The sequence below is a fragment of the Pseudorca crassidens genome, chromosome 9, assembly GCF_039906515.1.
Source record: "Pseudorca crassidens isolate mPseCra1 chromosome 9, mPseCra1.hap1, whole genome shotgun sequence".
NCBI lineage: Eukaryota > Metazoa > Chordata > Mammalia > Artiodactyla > Delphinidae > Pseudorca > Pseudorca crassidens.
In genome coordinates, this window is record NC_090304.1 from 14,093,154 (window position 1) to 14,117,348 (window position 24,195).

Here is a 24,195-nt window from a genome sequence, read left to right on the forward strand (position 1 = left end):
GTTTGCAGTTACTTAAAATTCCTTGATGGGACTTCCCTGGTTGCACAGTGGTTAAGAATCTGCCTGCCAATGCAGGAGACACGGGTTCGATCTCTGGTCCAGGAAGATCCCACATGCCGTGAAGCAACTAAGCCCATGCGCTACAACTACTGAGCCTGCACTCTTGAGCCTACGAGCCACAACTACTGGGCCCGTGTGCTGCAACAAGGGAAGCCACCGCAATGAGAAGCCTGCTCACCGGAATGAAAAGTAGCTCCTGCTCACCACAACTAGAGAAAGCCCGTGCACAGCAACGAGGACCCAATGAAGCCAAACATAAATAAATAAATGTATTTATTTATTAAAAAAATACTTGATAACTATTAATAAACCAAGACTTTACTGTTCTGTACTACTTGTGCAGTTCGAATGTTTTAAAAACCAAAGGTTTATATTTGTTTCTGTTAAGTTTTATCTTAATAGTGTCAATTGCTCTTCTTAGTTCCTGCCTCAACATTTTTTTGAACTTTGATTCAGCCCTTTTTTTCCCAACCTTACATCATCTTCTAATTTGATAAACATACTTTCTCTCTCTTTTTTTTTTTAACACTAAGTACTTTAATTCTTTTTTTTTTTTTTTTTTTTTGGCTGCATAGGGTCTTAGTTGCAGCATGAGGGCTCTTTTGTTGTGGCGGGAGTGCTTAGTTGCCCCGAGGCATGTAAGATCTTAGTTCCCCGACCAGGGATCAAACCTGAGTCCCCTGCATTGGAAGGTGGGTTCTTAATCACTGGACCACCAGGGAAGTCCCTCTGTCTTACTTTGTTTTTCTGTTTTTTAAAAAAATATTTATTTATTTACTTACTTGGTTGTGCCAGGTCTTAGTTATGGCAGGCGGGCTCCTTAGTTGAGGCATGAGAATTCTTAGTTGTGGCACGCATGTGGGATCTAGTTCCCTGACCAGGGATTGAACCCAGGCCCCCTGCATTGGGAGTGCAGACTGTTCTTTTTTTAAAAAATAAATACATTTATTTATTTATTTTTGGCTGCATTGGGTCTTCGTTGCTGTGCGAGGGCTTTCTCGAGTTGCAGTGAACAGGGGTTAATCTTCGTTGCGGTGCGTGGGCTTCTCATTGTGGTGGCTTCTCTTGTTGCCAGGCACGGGCTCTAGGTGCGCAGGCTCAGTAGTTGTGGTTCGCAGGCTCTAGAGCACAGGCTCAGTAATTGTGGCACACGGGCTTAGCTGCTCCGTGGCATGTGGGATCTTCCTGGACCAGGGCTCGAACCCGTGTCCCCTGCATTGGCAGGTGGATTCTTAACCACTGCGCCACCAGGGAGTCCCGGGAGCGCAGACTCTTAACCAGTTGTGCCACCAGGGAAGTCCCCCCTCTGTCTTTGGATTGCTAGCAAAACTAGTGCATCAGTCAGGACTTTGCACCAAGCATTGTGGTATGTTCCTGTGGGCTTGCTCTGTGTCAGTTTTGGTTCACGAATTTGCACCTAGGCTTGGTTGTTCGCATGTGAAGCCCATATTTTTCTATCTTGTCTATAGGGTATTGTAAGAGTTGGTCAGATACCTTAAAGTAATCAAGATAGCCCCTTCTATAGCATTTCCCAGTATGCCAATCTTGGTATCCTTATCAGACCATGAAAATGAGGTCAATTTTTTCATGTCCTGATCTTAGTGAAACCTCAGTAGCAATCATTTTTTTCTAAGTGCTTTTAAGCCGCATGTTCAATAATATATTGTTTACTAGAAATCAAATGCAATCTACCTTTTCCCTTATTAAATACTGTTTGCTTGTTTATAGATTTCTGGCCCAGGTGTTTGCCATAATTTTCCCTAGGTACTTTGTTTCGTTATTTTATTTGCTTCGTTTCTTTTATTATAATCTGAAATACATTTACCAAAGATTTTTAAAATATAAAAGGATATACAGTGAAAAGTTTCCCAACCCTGCTCCCAGCTACCCACCACTCCACCCCATAGGCAACCACAATGAGCAGTGTCTTGCATACCTCTTCAACGATATCGTATGTATATACAAGTACATGCAAATGTTTGTTTTTCCACCTCTACTTAACCTAAATGGTAGCATGTTATACATACTTTTCTTTCTGTACCTTGCTTTCTTTACTTTATGTCTTGGTGATCTTTCCGTATCAGTACATAAAGCATTTACTCAATTCTTTTTTAATGGCTGCCTAGTATCCCACTGTCCTTTATATATATATATATATATATATATATATATATATATACACACACACACACACACATACATATTTATTTATTTATTTATGGCTGTGTTGGGTCTTTGTTGCTGCACGTGGGCTTTCTCTAGTTGTGGCAAGCGGGGACTACTCTTTGTTGTGGTGCGCGGGCTTCTCATTGCAGTGGCTTCTCTTGTTGCAGAGCACAGGCTCTAGGCATGCGGGCTTCAGTAGTTGTGGCACACAGGCTCAGTAGTTGTAACTCGCGGGCTCTAGAGCGGAGGCTCAGTAGTTGTGGCACACGGGCTTAGTTGCTCCGCGGCATGTGAGACCTTCCTGGACCAGGCAGGCAGATTCTTAACCACTTTGCCACCAAGAAAGTCCCCCCACTGTCCATTTTTTAACCAGTTATTTTTTAACCAGTGTTCTGCTGAGGAATTTTTTTTTTTTTTTTTTTTTTTTTGTCTGCTCCGGGTCTTAGTTGTGGCACGTGGGATGTTCGTTGTGGCATGCAGAATCTTTAGTTGCAGCATGCGGGATCTAGTTCCCTAACCAGGGATTGAACCCAGGCCACCTGCGTTGGGAGTGTAGAGTCTTGACCCCTGGAACACCAGGGGAGCCCCTCTGCTGAGGAACTTTTAAGTTGTTTCCAGTCTTTTGCTATACAAACCATGCCACAGTTTGTCATTTTGCACATGTGCAAGTATAACGTAGGATAAATTCCTAGAAATGGAATTGTAGGGAGGAAGAATATGTAGATTCGTGATTTCGGTAGATACTGCTAAATCACCCTCTGTAGAGATGATACCAATTTATACACTCGCTTGTGGTTCATGAGGGTGCATGTGTCCCTAAACTCTTGCTTGTAGAATGTGCTATCATATTTTGGGGTATTTACAAATCTGATGGTAAAAAATACTATGTAGGTGGGACTTCCCTGGCGGTCCAGTGGTTAGGGCTCTGCACTTCCACTGTTGGGGGCGAGGGTTCAGTCCCTGGTCAGGAAACTAGGATCCTGCAAGCCGCGTGGTGTAGCCAAAAAATAGTATGTAGGTATTTTAAATTTGTATTTCTCATATTATAAACCAGGTTGTGTGGCTCTGCATACATTTAGCCACATGTGTTGCCTTTTCTTGGCTTGTCTCTGTGCTTTACCTATTTTTTTTTTATTGTGTTATTGATCTTTTCCTTACCAGTTCTACAGGAGCTCTTTATAAATCAGAAAATTAACTCATAATAGGAGTTTCCTGGTTGTCATTTGTCTTTTGACTCTGCTGAAGGTTATTTTTGTCATAGAACTTATTTTAAGTAGTCAGAATTATCCAACTTTCCTTTTATGGTTCCTAGATTTTGTGGCAGCATCAAGAAGATCAGTTAGTACTTTTATATTTTAGTTTTTTCCTTTAAATCTTTGATTCATCAGAAGTTTAACCTAGTGCTAAATAAGCAGAGTATGATCCAACTTTTCTCCCACGTGCTACTCATTTGTCGCAACCAGTTTATAAAATGATCTATTTGTCCCCATTGATTTGGGATGTCACTTTCATCCTGTTAATTTCCTGTTGAGTATTTGGATGTATTTATTCTGTCTCTTCTGTCCCAGGGATCTGTCTTGATTATTCATGTAACAGTACCATATTGGTTTAAGTTTGAGGCTCTGTTTTAGAATCTGGTAGGACTAGTCTCCTCTTGTTATTTTTTTAATCCAAAATTTCTTGCTTGCTTGAACATTTTGGTTTTCTGTATGGACTTTAAAACTACCTCGCTTCTTCCCTTCACCCCCCTGAAAAAATTCTGTTAGTGTAATTAATGCGATCGTATTGAACATATAAAGTAACTTACGGAGACTCAATATTGTTATGGTATCTTCTTATGTAAGAACATGGTATGATTTTTCAGTTTCTCCAGGTCTCTCTTGTGGTCTTAGGAATGTTTTAAAGTTTTCTTTGTGTAATTTTATACATTTTTAAAGTTTATTGTTACAAGCTTTAAAAAAAATTTCTATTTTACTGAATTTGTTTACTAATTATAGTTGTTATTCAATTAAATCTCATGGGTTTTCTAAGTATGTTATCTGTAAATAGTATTAATTTTACCTCCTCTGTTCCAAGTTGTACACCTGTGATTTCTTCCTCTTGTCTAAGTGCATTGGCTGCTACCATCAGAACAATGTTAAATAATAGCAGGCATCCTCATATCATTTCAGTAGAAAAACTTCTAGCTTTTTCCCAGTAAGCATGTTGCTGACTTTTGGGTTGAACCAGAACTAGTTTATTGTTTTAAGGAAGTCATTATTCTTATTTTATTGTGAGTTTTTAATCAAGAATATACTCGGAATTCCCTGGCGGTTCAGTGGTTAGGACTCCCCCCCTAACCGCCCCCGCAAAAAAAAAGAATAGATGTTAAATTTAGTCCTGCCTTATCAGCATCTCTGAAGATGATCATGTTTTTTTCTCTCCTTTGACGTAATAATGAGATCATTATGGTTTTTTTTAAACAAGTATCTGGAGACTTAATTGACCTTAAATTAATTTTTAAATCCCAATAGTACCAATAAACATCCCTTGATTATTATTGTTTTTAATTTATCTATTTTTGGCTGCGTTGGGTCTTCATTGCTGCGCGGGCTTTCTCTAGTTGTGATGAGCAGGGTCTACTCTTCGTTGTGGTGCGCAGGCTTCTCATCGTGGAGGCTTCCCTTGTTGCGGAGCATGGGCTCTAGGCATGCAGGCTCCAGTAGTTGTGGCTCGCGGGCTCTAGAGCGCAGGCTCAGTAGTAGCAGTGCATGGGCTTAGTTGCTCCATGACTTGTGGGATCTTCCCAGACCAGGGCTTAAACCCGTGTCCCCTGCATTGGCAGGCGGGTTCTTTTTTTTTTTTTTTTTGGCAGGTGGGTTCTTAACCACCACCACCATCAGGGAAGCCCCGAAATCATTATGTTGATAGATTCTGTAATATTGAACCCAACCTTACATCCCTTGAATAAACCCCACCTGGTTCATGGTATATGCTTTAACATTAAATTCTTTCCATGTAGCTTGCTAATAATTTACTTAAGAGTTTTTTCCTTGAAATTTGTGAGATGGATCTATCCTATTCTTTTTCATAAAATCTATGAGTTTTGGTATCAGTGTTATGCTTGTGTTACAAATATAATTTGAAAGTTTTTCTTTTTGTCTGGAACAGCTTAAATAGTGTTGGAATTACTTGGTACTTTTTATACTTTAAAGGTCTGAGCCTGATGCTTTTTTCTTCCCTTTTTTTCACAAGCATAGGGAGAGGTAGTTCTTTGATAACGTTTTCTTTGTGAACTGTCCTGTGATGGTTAAGCAAATGAACTCTTCAGCTACAATGTCCAGGTTCAAGTTTTGCTCAGCCACCTTCTAGCAGTGTGACCTTGGTTACTTAATCTCTCTACACCTTAGTTTCCTTGTCTATAAAATGAGGGTTATAATAGTGCCAACCTCATAGGATTGTTAGGAGAATTAAATTAGTTAACATTGATACATGTCAGGCACTCTGAACGGCATCTGGCACTTTCTGTAGTAAATGGTCAGTAAATGTTAGCTCTTTTTATCATGTCTTTTTCTTGGAAATTATACCGTGATTCTTTGAGAGTATGGCTATAATTCTAAAGTCACCCCTGCCCCTGTTTTCAGTACTCTGAGAGGTGTATTTTCCATCTCTGTAAAGTGATGTTCATGTAAAAAAGATAGTTCTCTTTTAACCTGTTGCCTCTTCTGTAATTGGCTTCTGATCCTTCTGAAGCACGTTGTTTCTCCCCAGTTGGAGACAATTTTCTTTGATAGAAAAAACAAATATTCAGAAGAATACAGGCATTGGATATGCTGCTAGCAGAGCTGAGACGGTCTTTTTGGTTGTCCTTAACATTCTTTGTACAAGCCTCCACTTGTTCTGACTACAACTTCCTGTCATTCACCTTCTGTGTTCCTTCTTACTTCCTTTGATCATGGCTGTTGTAAAACCTGAGCTGATCAAAAAGCATCATGTGCAACCAGATTGACTCATTTAGTTTGGCTCACCTTTCTTCCTCATTTAAGTCCTGTGCGGTGTTAGAATTCTGCTTTTTAAAAGTGCCCTATTTTTCTCAGAGTTTTGGCCTTGGGAAATACTTGGCATTCTAGGAGTTTAGGGTGTATATGTCTGATGGTGGCCAGTGTTCCTTGCCATGGTATTACCCTCTAGAATGACAGTCATTTTCACCTGAGGCTCCTGTAATTAACTCTAACTGCTTTTCCTGGTTGGTCTGAATAAAGTCTAGTTACAGTTCTGAATCTGGTAGATTCAGCTGTCAGCAGAGTTCAGTTGGGAATCTGTAGGATTTGTTTCTGAACCTTGCATACTTCCCAGAGGAGGGAAGTGTTTGGCTTTGGCACAGCTCATGCCTGGGAGCCACTGGCCCTCAGTTTTACTCACGTGTTCAGCAGCCACTGTGTTGTTAAGAGGTCATCTGACTTATCTGAATTGAATTTAACTCTTTTCTAGAATTAGGCTAAAGAGTGTTACCACCTGTTTCTCTTAGTTGAGATACAGGATTAATGAATTACTATCTGTAAAGCGTTTAGAAATTTGTGAATAAGGCCTCATATAACATAGATAATTTTGAAACCACTCTCATGGGAAAAAAAACAGCTCATTAGATTCACTGTGGTTTTTAAGAGTGAACTCTTACGGGAGAATAGCATTAGTCACCAGGGTGCCCTGACGGAACGGACCTTAAGAAACCCAGGGGCTGAGCAGTGTGTGGGGCACACACACATCCAGAGAGGATGTAGTGATTGGTGCCGTTGGGAATGCTTATATAGTGTCATTGGAGCTCTGTGCAGGAGGTCCTATTCTGAACTCTGAGGGCTCAGAGATAGTGAAAAGGAAATTTTCCTGCTGATTTAAACCCCTTTGGGTTTTCCAAATCCATATCTAATGTATTTGTAAAAGTACTGCAACTGCTCATCGCTCCTGTGGCCTCATCTGGCCAGCCAGCAACAGGCTACAAACCGATCTTTGTACAAGGTGTTTGTTTATAATTTATGGAGCTGATAGAAAGGCAGAGCCCTCTGCTCCTCCAGGCATCAGTACTTCTTACCCCTCCCATTCCCTGCTAGGGCATTTTAACTTGGAAATCATTTATAATTAGGAGGAGATTACATTGCACAGTCTGGAACATGGCTTCCTGCTGTCTTCTGCATCGTTTTTGCTCCTCCTGGAGCTGCCCCCTGAAGCTCTTAAGCAGTTTTGATTTGAAAAATCCTTTTTTTCCTAGACTTTATTTCCATTCTCAGCTGCCCAGCTAACTGCTCCATCATCATTCCCCACAATTGTTTTGCCTTTAAGTGCAGGGCAGTTTCCTGGAGCTCCAGCTCAGGGGTCAAGGACTGTTTGGTGAGACAGCAGTTTTCAAGTGTGGTCCCAGACCAGCAACATCAGACGCCTGGGAACTTGCTAAAAATACAAATTCTCAGGCCTCACCCCAGCATTCTGTGTTTTAATAAGCCCTCCAGGTGATTATGATGCATGCTGAAACTTGAGAACCACTGTGGTAAGGCAAGGCAGGGAGCAGAACAAAGATTTCTAGTGGTGTGTGGGTTGCCACTGTCTTAAACTGTATTTAACTTCACCTTTTTCTCTACCTGCTTACATCATTATTGAGTCCAAAAAGGATGAGCTCTCCTTGTCATTAGTGCATTACTTTGCTATGGCCTGAGAAAAGAAGTAACAGAGACCCAGGAAATCTCTCCCTTTGTAAATTAACTCATCAAAATTTCAGCCTTACGAGAAGAAGCTGCATGAGCGAATTGAAGCAGTGACCACTCACCACTGTAACTGAACATTTCCATTTCCATTCCATGTTCCATCTGAACATTTCCATTTCCATTGCTTGTTGTATATTAATTTCCATGAAATTAATATACAACAAGCAATAAATGTAAATTGCTAATTGGAGCTTTGAAATATTAATGAAACTGTAAACACACCACCCACTACTCAGTGAAGCTACCAGATCACTCTGTGCCTACTACATCCCCTTCATTATGGTAGAAGTAAAACCCTAGATCCCTAGCTGTACAAGTTCTGAAAGGGAAACATGCTGCTGGAGAAGCTCCATTTTAATTTTTAGCATTCTCTTTTCACTTGTTATTTGCATATCTCTCTCTGAGCTCACTGCAGGAACTGGGAGCAGTTGTGAAATTGGGTGGAGTTGAGGGGAGGGGACAAAATTTGGGAGATGGCCATTGACTTGGAATCATCATACTACAGTACAAACACAAACACCATGGCTTGAATTTGAGGCTGACAAAATGCTTTTTGTCTATATGCCCAGTTTTTCGTGGGCTTAGAGCCGAGCCTCCCAAAAGAAGGAAAACCTTACTTGTACTTTCCCCCTCACCTGCAGACCCCTCTTAGTAATTAATCTGGCAGTATCTAGTTCAGTGCTTTTTTAATGTTGGTGGTGAGTTTTGAGGGTCATTGTAGGCTTCTATATGTTTGACTGAATTGCAGGTTAACACATACAAGCTAGATATCTGTAACAGCAAGATAGAAAAGCCGACTTTCATAAAATACTCACCATGCATTTTTGGGACATTAAATGTAGATAAAATGGAAACCATACAAAGCTGTCTTAAAGCCCACAGAGTCCCATTTCCTTTTCTGTTTATTTTCATGTCCTACTTAATACTTGTCATTGCTTTCTTTCTCTTTCTGCCTTTGATGGTTGCAGTCTAAATTGTCAGTTTGTTTTTACCTTTCTGAGGATTGTGCCAACGTAAAGGTTAGAAAACCAAGATGGACTCACTTTTTTTTTTTTTAATTTATTTTATTTTTGGCTGTGTTGGGTCTTTGTTGCTGCACGCGGGCTTTCTCTAGTTGCAGCGAGCCGGGGCTACTCTTCGTTGCGGTAGGCAGGCTTCTCATTGCATTAGCTTCTCTTGTTGCAGAGCATGGGCTCTAGGCACGCGGGCTTCAGTAGTTATGGCACGCGCAGGCTCAGTAGTCATGGCTCGCGGGCTCTAGAGTGCAGGCTCAGTAGTTGTGGCGCAGGGGCTTAGTTGCTCCGCGGCATGTGGGATCTTCCTAGACCAGGGCTCAAACCCGTGTCCCCTGCATTGGCAGGCAGATTCTTAACCACTGCGCCACTAGGGAAGTCCCTGGACTCACTCTTGAAGCTCCCGCAGTTGCTTTGGTTCTGTATCCCCAACTGTAATCATGTGTCAGTCCTGGGACGGGGGAGGAGATTATCTTTTTGGCAACAGGCTTGGGACCCTGAGTAAGGAGCAGACAGTCTCAATGCTAACTAGATAAATCTAGCCATACAGGCTCGAGCAGATGGTGGGTTGGAAGTTGAGCAGTACAGAGCCCTAATGGTGATAGCAATGAGTATTTGGATGTCATTATCTTATTAGTTAGCAAACAGAACGATCCTTGTGGTCCCTCCTCAGCTTTATGTGTAATGGTGCTGTAGGTGTCAGCCCCCAGGAGTTGGCACAATAGCCTAATCAATGTGTTCTGATGTCTTTTTTGATCTCCTCTGTCATCTCTATGGCTTCATTAACAACACACACAGGGAAAGGGGGATGGATATAGAGTTTTAGAAATCACTCTGAATCCCTGATCCCATAAGTCTCAAGTTCCCCCTGGAAAGCAGCTCTTTGTTTTGTTTTCCTTAAGGTAATTTCCTGGGGAAACTTGCCCTTGACCTTCCTGGTCAGGCCATTTGGCTTCCTGGAGTAGATCACCTGGAATCTGGTGAGGGCAGTTGAGCTTGCCTTTTTGTTTGTTTTAACCATAATGCCTCTGACAGTGGACATCTGAAGTGATCTCCTTCAAATAAGAGAAAGTGAATTAGTCTCTTTGCATGTAAGTAGATCTAAATGAGACAGAGCCCAGAGGAGCTTGATCCCTTTGGATGTGTTGTGCTGTTCTGCTCATGCCCATGGTGTGGGCCATCTGATTCCAGGCTCACATCAAGGGTAGGCCACTTCCTCCCGGCAGGGATTTGCACAATGGGCCTCAGAGAGGGATTCAAATGAAAACCGGAACAAATCATGCGGGCGCAGCCCCAGAGCTAGCTAACATCTCATTAGTCCTGTCATGTGGCACGATTCTCCCCACCGACAGGCATTCCTCCACCCCACCTCCAACCCCACCCGTTCCGTCGCTGGTGCTGAGCGTGCCTGCTGCCTGGCTGACTGTGCTTAATTCTCAGTAACTGCTATGTGCAGACTGGGGCTGCCCATGGTCATTGGCTTATGGTATGGGTGAGGGATAGAGCATAGTGAGAAATGAAAATAGTTCCAGCCATCCAGCCAGGGCTAGGCTTTGTTTCTCTTCATCCTCTCTTGTGGAATTAGGGATTAGCATTAGCAAGGAGCCGTCCAGAAGACTGAAGTCCCTAAATGCTCCAGTTTTCTTAAATGAGAAAATAAGACGAAAACTGGTGAAATGATTTCCTTCTCCAAGGTCACATAGAGTTGGGGAGTAGGATTCTCACCCCCAAGGAAGTTTTACCTGGATCACCTATTTCTTGGAATCAGTGGGTTTACATTTTCATTCATCTCAGTTTTGGACAATAACAGCTGTTGAGTGGCTCTCCAGGAACAATTTTTAATAACTTTTTCCCTAGCTCAACTCTCAAATGATGTTTCCTAAGTGTGAGCTAAGACTCAGCATGTGGTTATGGTTGTGTTGACTCTCTGTAGTTTCCTATTAAAGTGGTAGAAGAGACATATCTTTTGTGTGTCTTGTGTTGCTTGTTCCATGACATTTTAGTTTGATAAGGCAGCCTTTAGTATTTCTAGAGAGGGTTCAGGTTCAGGCCCTTAGAGAGGCCCCCAGATTTCTTTTGACCCAGAATTTTTTATACCATCAACTCCAAACTTTCTTACCCTCTTTTCTTTCTTTGTCTGATGCAGCCTCCATGAATGTGCTGGTGCAGAACTGCAAGATCTACAATGATGCCAGCTGTGACATTTCTGCAGATGGCCAGCTTCTGGCGGCTTTCATCCCTAGCAGCCAAAGGGGCTTTCCTGATGAAGGCATCCTGGCAGTGTACTCTCTGGCCCCCCATAACCTGGGCGAAATGCTCTACACCAAGCGATTTGGTAAGGGATAGGAAGCCCAACCTAGTGACAAAGGGATGCTGGTACCTTGGCCTGGGCATTCCTAGGTGAGGTATAGCTTAGGTGGGAGTAATGGTCACATACTGCCCCTGCTTCACTGGGGCACGTGTCAGAGGAAGATTGCTTTGTGCTGGCTGGTAGCATTGCAGAAGAATCTCAGAATAAGAGTCCTCCCTACCACAGTGGCATCACCAGCATACTCCTGTTGTTATGGGCAGGAATAAGGGAGAGCTTCGTTCTTGGCCATGGCTTGGGGAAGTGGGCACACACACACTGCAAGGCCGTTTGGCATTGTGTATTAAAAGCCCCCAAAATGTATGTTCTCTTTGATCCAGTAATTTCACTTCTAAGGAAATAATCAGAAAACTATGCAAGATTTATTCAGAAGGATGTTCACAGCAGTGTTATTTATCATAGAGAAAAATGTCAAATTGTGAAGAGTTGCTTAAAGAAATAATGGTGCATTAATAAGGCAGAATACCATTTGGCCTTTAAAATGCTCTTACAGAAGACTATTTAATGGTGAAAAATGTTCGCAATGGATGAAGTGAAAAAAGTAGATTTCAAAATAGTATTTACAGTATAATGATTTTTTTAATGTGATTCTATGATAATACTGATTAGCATTTATTAAGTACTTTTATGTGTCAAACACTGTACTCAATACTTTACATGCCTTCTCATTGTACTCTTCACTACAATCCTATGAGATTAACCCCAGGATGACCAAACAAAGATGAAGATTACAGAGAAAGAGAAAAGACTAAGAGGGAAAATTATTCCCTTGTAATAACAAGAACTCTGGGAGATGTCTCTCTGTTTTTCTGGCCCTCAGGTCCCAATGCCATTTCAGTGAGCCTGTCCCCGATGGGTCGATATGTAATGGTGGGCTTGGCCTCACGAAGGATCCTGCTGCACCCCTCCACGGAGCACATGGTGGCCCAGGTCTTCAGGCTGCAACAGGCCCATGGTGGCGAGACCTCCATGAGGGTGAGTGCATTGCTCGTGGCTTCACTGTATGGCGGCTCTCCTAGGCCTGGCTGGCAGGGTAATGCAGGACAAGGTTGTGGTCTCCCAGCCAGGACCAGAGATGTCATGCCCATAAGGAGCCAGGAAGGACTCCAGTCCAGCCTAGTAATGACCAGCAGGCCGCACTTTTGGAAGCTCTGGACTGTTAAAAGGCAGGGGCTTTCTCATACCCTAAATCATGAGCTGGGTCCCCAGAGGCCTGAAAGGATCTTTGCATAAAGACCAAACTGAATACTTCCTTACCTCAACATGAAACCTTTAGTCTGGAGATACACAGAGAACCCAATGAAATATTTATGCTTCTTTTTAAAATAAATTTTTCAGGACGCAAGCTATAAAAAGAGATAGATAGTATACTATGAAATGTTCTTTTCCTGAGGTTGTAATCACGATGGAGGATAAGGACTTTGGGCAGCTGCTATGCTCTTAACTGTCCCATCCATTTCAGTAGCAGAGAAATGTTCTATTTAGGACCCTTTCTTGTCTGAAGCCGTCCTTGCTTGTATTGCCATAAAAGCCTTCTGAGCATCCTGGGGTTAGTGGCCTCCTGGACTCAACCTGTCTAGTTTCTGACTGAGATTATTCCCACATCCCATGGTTGCTCATTTGGCCAGGGTTTTGTCAAGGGGAGTTGAGCATTTGAACACTTGTCTAATTAGATGGTGTTTAAGCTCGGTCTCAATCTAAGAACCTGTGAATTCCCTTAGCACTTATGCTGTGCCATTTATAGTTTTATGTACTTGTTTATGTGTTGTTTTGTGTTTTCTTTAGCAGTGTGGTGTGTATGTTTAATCCACCCAATTAGGTTCAGTGTAAGCTTCTTACGGGCATATCCCCCGGGGTCCCTCATTTAGTGCCACACATGTAGATGCTTGTTGAATTCAGCCTGGAATATGAAGCATTTGTTTTAAAGAAAAAACCCTAAAGATAGGACCCATTATATACAAAGCAATAGAAAGTGGGTGGCCAGGTGTGGTGTCTCCAGCCTCTTGTCCCTCCTGTCTCCTACAAGGACCTTCTATCCAACTCTACTGAGCCACTTTCCAAGCCCCCTGAATTAGTAAGGCTCTCTCTTGCCAGGGTACCTTTACCTGGAGTGCCCTTTTCTCCCTGAAACCCAACTGCCTGCAAGCTCTTCCCCTTCTATGGAACCTTCCTAAACAGAATTGATCACTCCCTCCTGTGCCACCCCTGTACCTAGCACACTCTCTGTGTTAACACTCATCACACCAAACTGCAGTTATTTATTTCCACATCATTCTCCTCTCTTGGCCCATGAGCTCCTTGAGAGTAGGATCGTGTCTGTTTCATCTTTATGAACTCCAAATACCTAATAAGAAACCTCTCATTTAGGAGAAGCTGAATAAATGAAAGAGAATCTCAAGAAAAGCATCCTTATTGTTTCTAGGTGGTAACTAGCAGAACCATTGACGGGTGACATTGTGTCCTGCCATGCCTCTGAAAGGGTAGAAACAAGGCATTCTCTGCTCTTGACATCACAGTGACAGGAAAGTTCTGATTCTTGAATCCATGTGACTAGAAATATTTGACATTGAGTGATTGGGAGAGGACTTTGCGGGAAGTTCATCAATCCTATTTTCTTACCTAGATAAATGAGGATGGAAGGTGAATTTTAGTTTAAATATTCTTATCTTAAGCAGATTTGGATGGTAAAAGTACCTGGTGTCTGCTTTTTACCACCTAGAATCTTGATCCTTGCTGTTCTTCTAACCCTTCCTACCTAATTGTGGAATAATTGTTTCTAATCATTAAGAGAGGATCTGATTTCAGCAACACTAATGGACATCTCCAGCCTCTTCTGGAAGCGAGGGCTCCTGCGCAACTTTTGGGCACAGCCTGCCAGTCCTCCATCCTAGCAAGGTTCCTCTTTTCTATAAGTAGCCAGAAACATCTGGCTAAAGGCAAACAGCTCCAGGGTGGGAGCCAAGATGCTGTCACATATGGGGCCGGCAGCTCAGGGAATGCAGTTGGAGAAGTCTGCTGTGTAGGGGCTCAAGGCACCTAGCCAAGCTGCTGCATGCCTCAGGACAAGAGCTACTTCTCAGCATTCCCAGCAGGGCTTTTTTGATTCTCATTAGACCCCATCTGCCACTTAGGAGAGGGAGCTGAAGTAACTAGAAAGCTCTCATTTGGGAAGCATTTTTCTCACACAAGAGGCAGGATCCGGGCTTCTCAACAAGGTTTTGCTCACCCTGTGTCCACCCAGTCTGACTTTAAACCCCCATGCTACAGAAAGGTTTCTGGTTTTCCAGGTCTTGGTTGCCCCTTACGTCCAAAGGCACCAAAGCACTCAGCACATGTCCCTGAATTCAGTCACTGGTGGAAGGGAAGACACCAGCTTTTTTGGATAGCTGTGCTGTACCACCGTTTAAGGCAAGAAGTGCATTTTTGTCTGAGAACAGGGAGCGAGGGTTTAATGGGACAGTAGAGCATCTCCCTCTTTGCACAGGTAAGTATAGGTGGCTGTCTCCATCTGTAATGTCAAGCTCTGTCCTTGAAGGAATTTGTGGGTACTGGGCCTGTCCTAGAGCTTTTCTACCCAGAATCCCCCTTCTCTGTGATGTTACCTCTTGGAATTCACTGTGGTAACGTTCAGAGAGGTGAAATTGTTGGGCCAGCAGACATTCCCAGGAGAGCATCCTCCAGAGCATCGACTTATTTTAATTCCCACTAAGTGACCATCTCTCCCCAAGAGATGATCTCTTACACAATCCCATGTGAAAACTCCTTTAAAAATGAATTGCTAATTGCTCTTCGCCTTGGCATGCTTATTCTAAGCAGTTCTTCAGACCTTTGGATCAGTGCTTCTCAAACTGTGCTCCTTGGACAACCTGCATTAGAATGCATGGGGTCCTTGTTAAAATACAGACTCCACTTCAGACCAAAATCAGAATAAGAATTGGGCAGGAAGGGGACCGGGTATTTGTATTTGTAAAACAAGCTTTCCAGGGCTTCCCTGGTGGTGCAGTGGTTGAGAGTCTGCCTGCCGATGCAGGGGACACGGGTTCGTGCCCCAGTCCGGGAAGATCCCACATGCTGCGGAGTGGCTGGGCCCGTGAGCCTGCGCGTCCGGAGCCTGTGCTCCACAACGGGAGAGGCCACAACAGTGAGAGGCCCACGTACCGCAAAAAAAAAAAAAACAAGCTTTCCAGATGATTCTGATACGCACTTGAGTTTGAGAACTGCTGTTCTTAATGACTGCTTTCTTCATTTTAGGTTTCTGCCCTCAGCCTCTTCAGCAGAGGCAGAGATACAGTCTCAGGTTTACTTCTTATCGTGGTTTTATGTGTGATGCTTTGATCCTTTGCTAATTTTGTTGCAGGCACAGTGGTGTTTGTGTTCTATCTCCTATAAAACTCTTAGCTTTTTGGCTGTCCGTGCTTCACCTCCCATTTTTCTCAGCTGTTGTTGCTTTACAGGGTTCTCCCTTGAATATCTCAATGTGCTGAATTATTTTCTTCCCCACGTTGAGTTTAATTATTATCCTTGTTTCTAGGATCTAGGGTCCTCAGATATTTCCCTTCTCTGCTTACTAAGGCTAGGCTTAGTCTTCCCAATTTTAGTATCATTGGCAAATCAGGAAAAATAAGACTAGGCACATATTTTATCTCCCCCTTCCGTCTGTCGATTCGAGGCTCTTCCAGGCTGAATGTGCTACTATCTCTGCCTCAGGGTCTTATGTGCCATCTGACTCCCTCACACTTGAGCCAGTAGGACTTTTTGTTAATTTCTGTTTGGTCTTTAAGTTAGACATTTAAAGATTGCTGAGCTGAAGTTTTGCTGAATTCTCAAAACACTAAACTGCCTGAGTTTTCTCTCTGCTTTCATTTTCTAATTGGAACAAGGCACAATATTGTAGCAGAAAACTGCAATTAATTTTCTAAAATTACGGTAACTTACACAATGTAATAACTTTGGTTGTAACCAAGTGAAAGCATAATAACATAAATATAAAATTACTAATGAAACCAGAAATAGTCATATAGCAAACTATGCCTCCAGTTTGTAATAAGTGCTGTTTTACCTAGGAATGGGGGCAAACGTCAGCGGTCGAGGTGTGGGTGTAGGTGGGGAGGCAGTGCTGGGGCAGTTTGGGCAGAAGTGATGGACAAGGGACTTGGGTGGGAGAAGAAGCCCTAGGACAGAAAGCAGTTTAGCTCTCCTTTCTTCATGAGACAGCATTGTGCTCTTTAAGGCCAAGCCTCAAACATCAATACTTAAGGGTCAATTTTATTGAAAGCTTTTTCTCTGTGGCTATGCGGTGAAACTGTATTCAAGGGTTGAGCAACTATTACCCAGACAGATTGTTAGTTTGGAGGGGGTGTTGGAAAGAAAGCCTGCCCCTCCCTCCCTCCACCCCTCTCTCTCCCCCCTCTTCTCCCCCCTCTTCCTCTCTTCTCTCCCGCCTCCCCCAACCCCTTCTTGACCCTGAGAGTTCTGCTCTTCAGTAGTGGACAGTCCCCTTGTATACCTTCTCCCTCTAGAGCTCCAGCTCTAAAGATATGCATCCCCTTCATTCTCAGTAGGTCCTAGGCAGCTGGAAAAGGAAGCAGATTTTTTGTAGACCTACAACCTACTCATATCTAACTGGCCAGTAGTTCTCAATGTGTATTCCCCGGGACTAAGTCAGCATCATCAGGGAACTTAATAGAAATGCAGCTTCTCAGCCCTGTCCCAGAGCTGCTGAATCAGAAGCTCTGAGGGTAGGGCCCAGCCATCCTTGTTTTACCAAGCCCTCCAGTTGAGTCTGCATGCTGAGTCCAGATTGAGAACCAATCATCAACTGCATGGGGATCCCAATTAGACCTCACCTGTCAGTATAGCTTTGTCGTTTTCTTTTTTGCTCTCACCTTGTCTCTGGAATCTCATCTGGTTTATTTCTATGGCTCCTTTAACCAGATCTTTCATATACTTTCAGGAAGTTGAGAAATTGATGAGTACCTCCTGCCCTTAGCATTTCTGGATATGCTAGCATCCTAGTGATGGTACTTTAAAGACTAATGCTGTGGAGACTTTTTCCCAATTCTAATTAAAATTCTTGCCTGCCCACAGTTGACTTTGTTGAGGCTCTTAACCGTGATCCCATTCCTGTTTGCCTTCGTGCTATAGAATACAGAGATTCTTAGGCTTAAAAAGTGAGAAGAAATATCTTTCTCTCCAGGACCTTTCCCATCTGAAGGTGTAGTTCTTGAGTTCCTTTTTCCAACATTCAACTCACTGTTATCCTTGGATGGAAGATGTCGCTGTGGTACCCATTAATGGATATCTTAGTGTCACCCTAGTTATAAAGAAACATTAGTTGGCTTTCTTTATTTCATACCATTTCATAGCCATCTTCACAGAACAGCCTAGTGATGACTGATTATTATTATTATAAGTTCATTAAAATGAACCACAGAAAAGGCTTGGTGTCCAGAATACTCAAATTAGTCATAACTAAATTGTAGCTTAGACCCTGGGTCGGGATGGGTAGCCAGCTCTGCCAGCACTGACCAGCATTATGTAACTAACATGCATAGGCTCTTTTGGCTTGTCCTATCTCCATTCTTCAACATATAATCTTTACTGTGGCTTACTCCTTGCCCTGAATTTAGCCTGTGGTCAAATCCAGTCATCAGTACTTCCTAGATTCTAAAAGTTTGGTTTTCAAAAGTGACCTAGAGGGCTTCCCTGGTGGCGCAGTGGTTAAGAATCCATCTGCCAATGCAGGGGACACGGGTTCGAGCCCTGGTCCGGGAAGATCCCACATCCTGCAGAGCAGCTAAGCCCGTGTGCCACAACTACTGAGGCTGTGCTCTAGAGCCCGTGAGCCACAACTACTGAGCCCACGTGCTACAACTTCTGAGCCTGCACTCTAGAGCCCGCGAGCCACAACTACTGAGCCCATGTGCTACAACTTCTGAGCCTGCACTCTAGAGCCCGCGAGCCACAACTACTGAGCCTGCGTGCTACAGCTACTGAAGCCCGCGTGCCTAGAGCCCATGCTCCGCAGCAAGAAAAGCCACCGCAATGAGAAGGCCATGCACCGTAATGAGGAGTAGCCCCTGCTCACCGCAGCTAGAGAAAAGCCTGCGCACAACAACAAAGACCCAATGCAGCCAAAAAAAAAAAAAAAGTGACCTAGAACTCTAGTTCAATCCAGAGTATTCTCCAGCAATCTAAGGGAACTGAGCTGCTTCTTAATCTTGTCTGGGCTTGGGAGTGGCAAAAACCAAAAATAAAGATATTTTATTTTTGTATCCTTGAAGGGTACTATTTCTTCAAGGGGAGATTGGGATAAAAGAGAGACAGCTTTGTTGTCAGAAATGATTTACTCCTTCCTAAGATTTTGTCCTCATTAATTTTCTTAAAGCTGCTTGTCAGTTGATTAAAAGCTGCTCCCGCTGCAATTATCTTAAAGTTGAGTTCTGAGATGTGGTACAAAGCATCTATCCTCAAAAAGTTCCTTTCTTCAGCATGTTGTAGGAAAGGGGGAGGAGGTATGAGAGAAGTCAGGGGTGTCTCTGATGCAGTTTGTCAGAGAAGGGAGGGGGCAAAATAAAAAATTAAAAATAACGTTAGAGCTACAATCAAAGCCATTAATTTAGGCGAATTTTTCCATGACAGATTCATCTGACTTTGATGCTTTCTTTCCTCCATGGCTTTTTAGTAGAGCACAATCTATGCTGCATTTTACTATTTTCACTCAGCAAAATTTTATTGCACCCCTACCCTGGGCCAGGTACTTTGCTAGGTCTGGGAATACAATGAACAGAATGGATCTGGACCTTGCTCTCCTGATGCATACGTGCTGGACACCTGGCTTCTTAACGGGTCTTTTCACTGCTATATCCCCAGCCTTCACTGTGCTTGGCACACAGGAGGCGCTCAGCATTCATTCTGGGAATATGTCACTTTGAAATCTTGTGTGCTGTGTATTCCCTGCACGTACATGAACACACACCCCTACTCACCAGCACCATCAGTGTGCCTAGCACGTGCCTCAGGAAATGGTAATTAAACATAAGTATTAGATATAATTCTTATGAAAATATAGAGTGTCTTGCTAATGACCACAGTTCTGCCCAGTATCAGTGAGTTTCTCAGGGTTCCAGTCACAGCACTGAGAAATGGTGAAGAGATTCCCAGTGGCTGTTTCAGAAGTGAAAGACAAAACATTTTGTTTTTTAAGAATTGGTGGGAGAGGCTTCCCTGGTGGCGCAGTGGTTGAGAATCCGCCTGCCAATGCAGGTGACACGGGTTCCATCCCTGGTCCGGGAAGATCCCACATGCCGCAGAGCAACTAAGCCCTTGTGCCACAACTGCTGAGCCTGTGCTCTAGAGCCCGTGAGCCACAACTGCTGAGCCCACGTGCCACAACTACTGAAGCCTGCGCACCTAGAGCCCATGCTCCACAATGAGAAGCCTGCGCACTGCAACGGAGAGTAGCCCTCGCTCGCTGCAACTAGAGAAAGCCCGCGCGCAGCAACGAAGACCCAACACAGCCAAAAATAAATAAATAAAATAAATAAATTTATTTAAAAAAAAAGAATTGGTAGGAGAACCAAATTCTGCATTTGTAGAAGCTGAAAGTATTTTATTGTAACCCCCGTCCTGAGCTTTCTTCTTTCAAAAAAATATGGATCAAGTAAAGTGTATGAATATATTGAAAGGCTCCCTTATCTGAGCTGAGTATCTAGAACAACTACTTATTTGGCCATTTCCTTTGAGATTTAGAAAACTGAGGAAGTTCAAGAACTTGTACTGTGCACAGAGGTGTGGGCACAGGAGGAAGCAATTATTTTAACTTCTGGGAGTTCCAGGAGCGTTGAGTGCCTTGGTATTGGATTCAGCACAGAAGTAGATCCCTCAGCTGAAGTAATCTCTGTGCTTCAATCCTAATAGCCAGAGATGGACTTCGGAAAGCATCAGGCCGATTGAAAAATAAAATTCTTGTTCTCTGACTGTCCTTGGGATCTCTTTGAGGGGAACAGGTGAATAAGACAAAGTCTGTAGGTCTCAACAAATCACAGGAGATAGGCTGGAAATGACTACAAGGCATCAGGTTATCAGGAACAGAGGAGGGCAACAAGTTCCCAAGAGATAAGAAAAGGAGCTGTTTGCGCTTCTTTTCTGCTGGGGGAGCTTTGGTTTAAACAAGAGTGTTCTAGGCAGATTTGTTCCTGCTTCAACTGAACAAAGAGTCTGGAAAGTAAAGTGACTTGGTATTCCGATTTTTGTTTTTAAATAACCACTTTAAAATCAACATTCTATGAGTTCTAAACTCCAAAGTAGAATATAAAGAAGGCTTAGAGACAGTAAAAGAAATTAAAGGTTCTGAGAAACAATCACATTTTCCTAGGGATGAAGAAACTCCAGTAATTGATGAATCTAAGCAAATCAACCCAAAAGAAAAAAAAGATGACCGTAGTATCCTTCCCCCTGCCTGTTTTGGGATGTGTGCATTTCTCAGCCTGTGACAAGAAGTGTAGCCATCCATTTCCAATGAAAAGGTCAGCTGTCTCTTAGCATCTGCTTTCCACTGATTTTTTTTCCTCTTTCCAGAGAGTTAATTCTCCTCTAGTAACCCTCTCTAAAAGCTTAAAGCCTCCCTTGATTCTCATCACGACCCAGAAGGCATTTCTCCTCCTCACAAGTCCTTTCTTCCTCAAAGCCCGTTTGGCTTGCGACTTCTCTCATGGTCCTTCTGGCTGGCCTCAGTTTCCAGTTGTCCTCTTCCTTCAACCAGCTTTCATTGTCTTGGTTAAAACAAGGGAGATCTGCCGACCACACTTGACCTCTTGCCACAGTGGCAAGGTTCCAGCTTTTAAGGATAATGAGATTCCCAAATGTAAACAAGAAAACCGCAAAGTTTTTTTTCTTTTAGCTTCTTATTTGGGCTGATCTGAGCAATGCAGTTTGCTACTTGGACTAATGGTGTGAGCTTTATTGACATGTGGTAGAAAAGAAAGCATCTTGTTGAGGGCAGCAATACATTTTTCCTCTAAATTTTAGAAGGATGGAGAGGAAGGTTTCCCACTGAGTTCCCCTGGCTACCTCTCGTTCTTTTCCTGTCCAGCTTTGAACAAGAAACAAGACGCTTTTAGTTTTGACCTGGGAACTGTTTTCTTTTGTTCCTACTTCCTATTAGAGACTTTGAGGGATAGAGGCAAGTGGTACAAGAGATTGTCTTGGACCCCTGAAGTAGAGGAATTACCTTCTCCCACTCCTTAGAACTGTAAAGATCTTGGTGACCTGACTCATTCCCTATTGACATGCTGAGACTGCACTGACTCTAAAAAATTTGTTCCTTCTAGCTCATTGATCCCAATTCCCTTCACAGATGTTAGACAGAAATGAGAGCAGCCTGCCTGGGGAGGGGGGTTTCTGTCAGCATTTGTCATCTACCAGGGAATAGCTGCCCTGGAGACAGATTGAAACCAGGCCTCTGCAAACATGAATCAGCAGCCAGGTTTTGTATCCAACCCCACAAAGGGACCCCAGAACCTGATAATCCTCCTCCAGTATAATGGAGTTTGGTGGTGTAGCTTCATAAGGTGTCACTTTTGTCAGAGAGGGGGAGGCATTTTTGGCAGGTCCCCGGCTTTGTCCTTAACATCTGACAGGGAGCTTCTGGGCACCTGACTAGCGTTAAGGAAGGTTTTACTGGAGATATATTTGGAGTGCCTTAAAATAAAGACCAGAGCTTCCTTTACCGTCTCGGATCTTCGTTCTTGTCAGTGCTGATGAACTTTGGGTTTATGGAGCCAGCCCCCATTGAAATCTGGGAGGAGGCTCACAGATCACCCAGTCACTGGGTTGGAAAGACTGATGGCTGAAACCATAAATGGTTTGGGAGTAGCCAGAGCTATAGCCATCTGTCAGCATTGGGGAACTTGTTGCCCAGTATTGTCTTGTCTCTAGGGCTAATTGTGAGGAGTAGTTCCTGTCCGTGAGGTACTTTCAGAGCTGTTAAACTGCGGCCAGAGAAAGGAATGGAAACTACACCTCTGGGTGGTTTTCCAAATGGGCCAGATTCTCATTCCTCTAGGGTCCTTTCATTCCAGGCATGTGTGAAATAGGAACATTGGATCAGATGACCTCTCAGAACCTGTAAATCAGTGATCCTACCCATCCTGCATCCTCTGTGTCATCTCCTTCCTTCTCACCCCCACATTAGAGTGTGATAAGTAAGCAAGTGCTTATCAGGAGTTCTGGAGGCTACTGATCTTCACGTGGCATTTTCTGGCTTCCTGCCACAAAGCAGGATTTAGCCTAATACCCAAACACTGGAGGAGATGGGCTCTTGGAAGCTGCCCTTTCAACACTGTTTAAGGACTTGGGCAGGGTGGGGAGCTGCCAGAGTCGGAGGACAAATCGATACCCCATGACTCCTATAGCCATGGAGGTTGTGAATATCTGTGCAGCAAGGTCTAGGGGTCTCAGCCTTTAGTTACTTCTCTCCAGTTGCTCTGACCTTGTCTCACCTAAGCTGGGTCACCCATCATACTGGCTTCTTGATGGTTTTGTCCCCAGAGCAAATTCCTGTACTTAGAAGCAAATTGATAGTGTTTGCTTGTTAATCCCTCTGCAGCAACAGACTATAAAAGGTAAATTTGTGACATGTGAGAGGCTTTGTTTGCTTCTTTCCTGGTCTGGAACATTTCTAGAAAAGAGTTCTTATTCTTGTGAGACCACGGTCAAAACACTCAGCGCAACCTCAAAGCATTTGATTTACTAACTGCATTGTCTCCCTTCTTGCAAGACCACTTTCTCTGGCCCTCCTGGCCCATTGCCTGCAATAATGAATCATTATGATTTTAGGGGAGACTCTTGTGAATCCCATTAGAACTGCCACAGGCTCCCCTCATCCAACCCACTGAAATTAACACACATCCCTTCTGAACTCTGGGTGTATCCCCAACTTACATTATCTGACCTTTGGGAGAAGAAAAATTTAACAGATTAAGTGATCCCAGCCACAGTTGTCTGATCACAGCCACTTTGTCCTTTTGATTTGTATATCAAGTCATATTTAACCATATAGCCGATAGGTTGGACAGAAACCATGGATTATCTTCTGGAAAAGTGAAAACCTCTGTGAGAAAGGATGAAGGCCCCACACCCATCCCCTGACCTGAAGGAAAAGTGTTGATTAGGTACAAAGGGGAAAAGACTGGCATTGCCATCTCTGTGGACAGTCAGCCAGTAGTGAGGCCGATGGAGAGGAGTATCCATGAATTCATTCCAGGCTCCTGCCAGGTATGTACGTGTAAGGAAGGGATTATCCAAAGGTCAGGCAAGCATGTTCTGGATGACTAGTTTAGAAATTCATAAACTTCATTGGGCTCTTTTTCAGTAGTCTCCTCAGACCAAAGATTTAAGGAGCCCTGGTTAATTCTTAAATTTGGAGTTGAGTAAGATGGGGAGGACATAGGAGGTAGGAGGTTCTTAAGGCAGCAGCAGCCATGGGGCAGTCTGTCTTATGCCTCAAACCAGAGCCAGTTCCATATTTGTAACAGACCCATTCGACCTCAGGACCATAACAGGGCTGTTCCAGCAGTGTGCTATAAGCTGCCCAGGCACATTTCTCAGCACCACAAAGCTGGGGAATTTTTATAACAGGATTCTCTGTGTGTGTGTCATTACATCGAGCACACGTGCCGCTGTCTTCTCTAGTCCAGAGGCTGTCCTGGTAAAGGCCTTTCAGATAGCTACCCAAGGCACATGAACAAGTTCCCAAATGCAGGACTTCTTATCACTTGATTTCTGTAGATGGCGTGGACTCTTAGCTCAGTATTTACCTTTTTGGGGGAGCAGGGTCTCTCATCAGGATAAT

At 43.4% G+C, this 24,195-nt stretch overlaps 1 protein-coding gene across 18 annotated transcripts in view; it reads left to right on the plus strand.

Annotated features, from left to right (window-relative positions):
* AMBRA1 (autophagy and beclin 1 regulator 1) overlaps positions 1-24,195 on the plus strand; it is a 175,915-nt gene that overhangs the window by 132,625 nt on the left and 19,095 nt on the right. For 17 of the 18 annotated variants that reach the window (XR_010946047.1, XM_067749209.1, XM_067749193.1 and 14 more), the window contains 2 exons: positions 11,121-11,309; positions 12,163-12,317. Coding sequence is in view for 17 of the 18 variants with exons in the window: in XM_067749209.1 (XP_067605310.1) it covers positions 11,121-11,309; positions 12,163-12,317 (344 nt within the window). In the remaining variant the exon portion in view is untranslated. Of the gene's footprint in view, positions 1-11,120; positions 11,310-12,162; positions 12,318-14,629; positions 18,525-24,195 lie in introns of those variants that run through there. The other variant, XM_067749210.1, reaches the window with a different exon arrangement.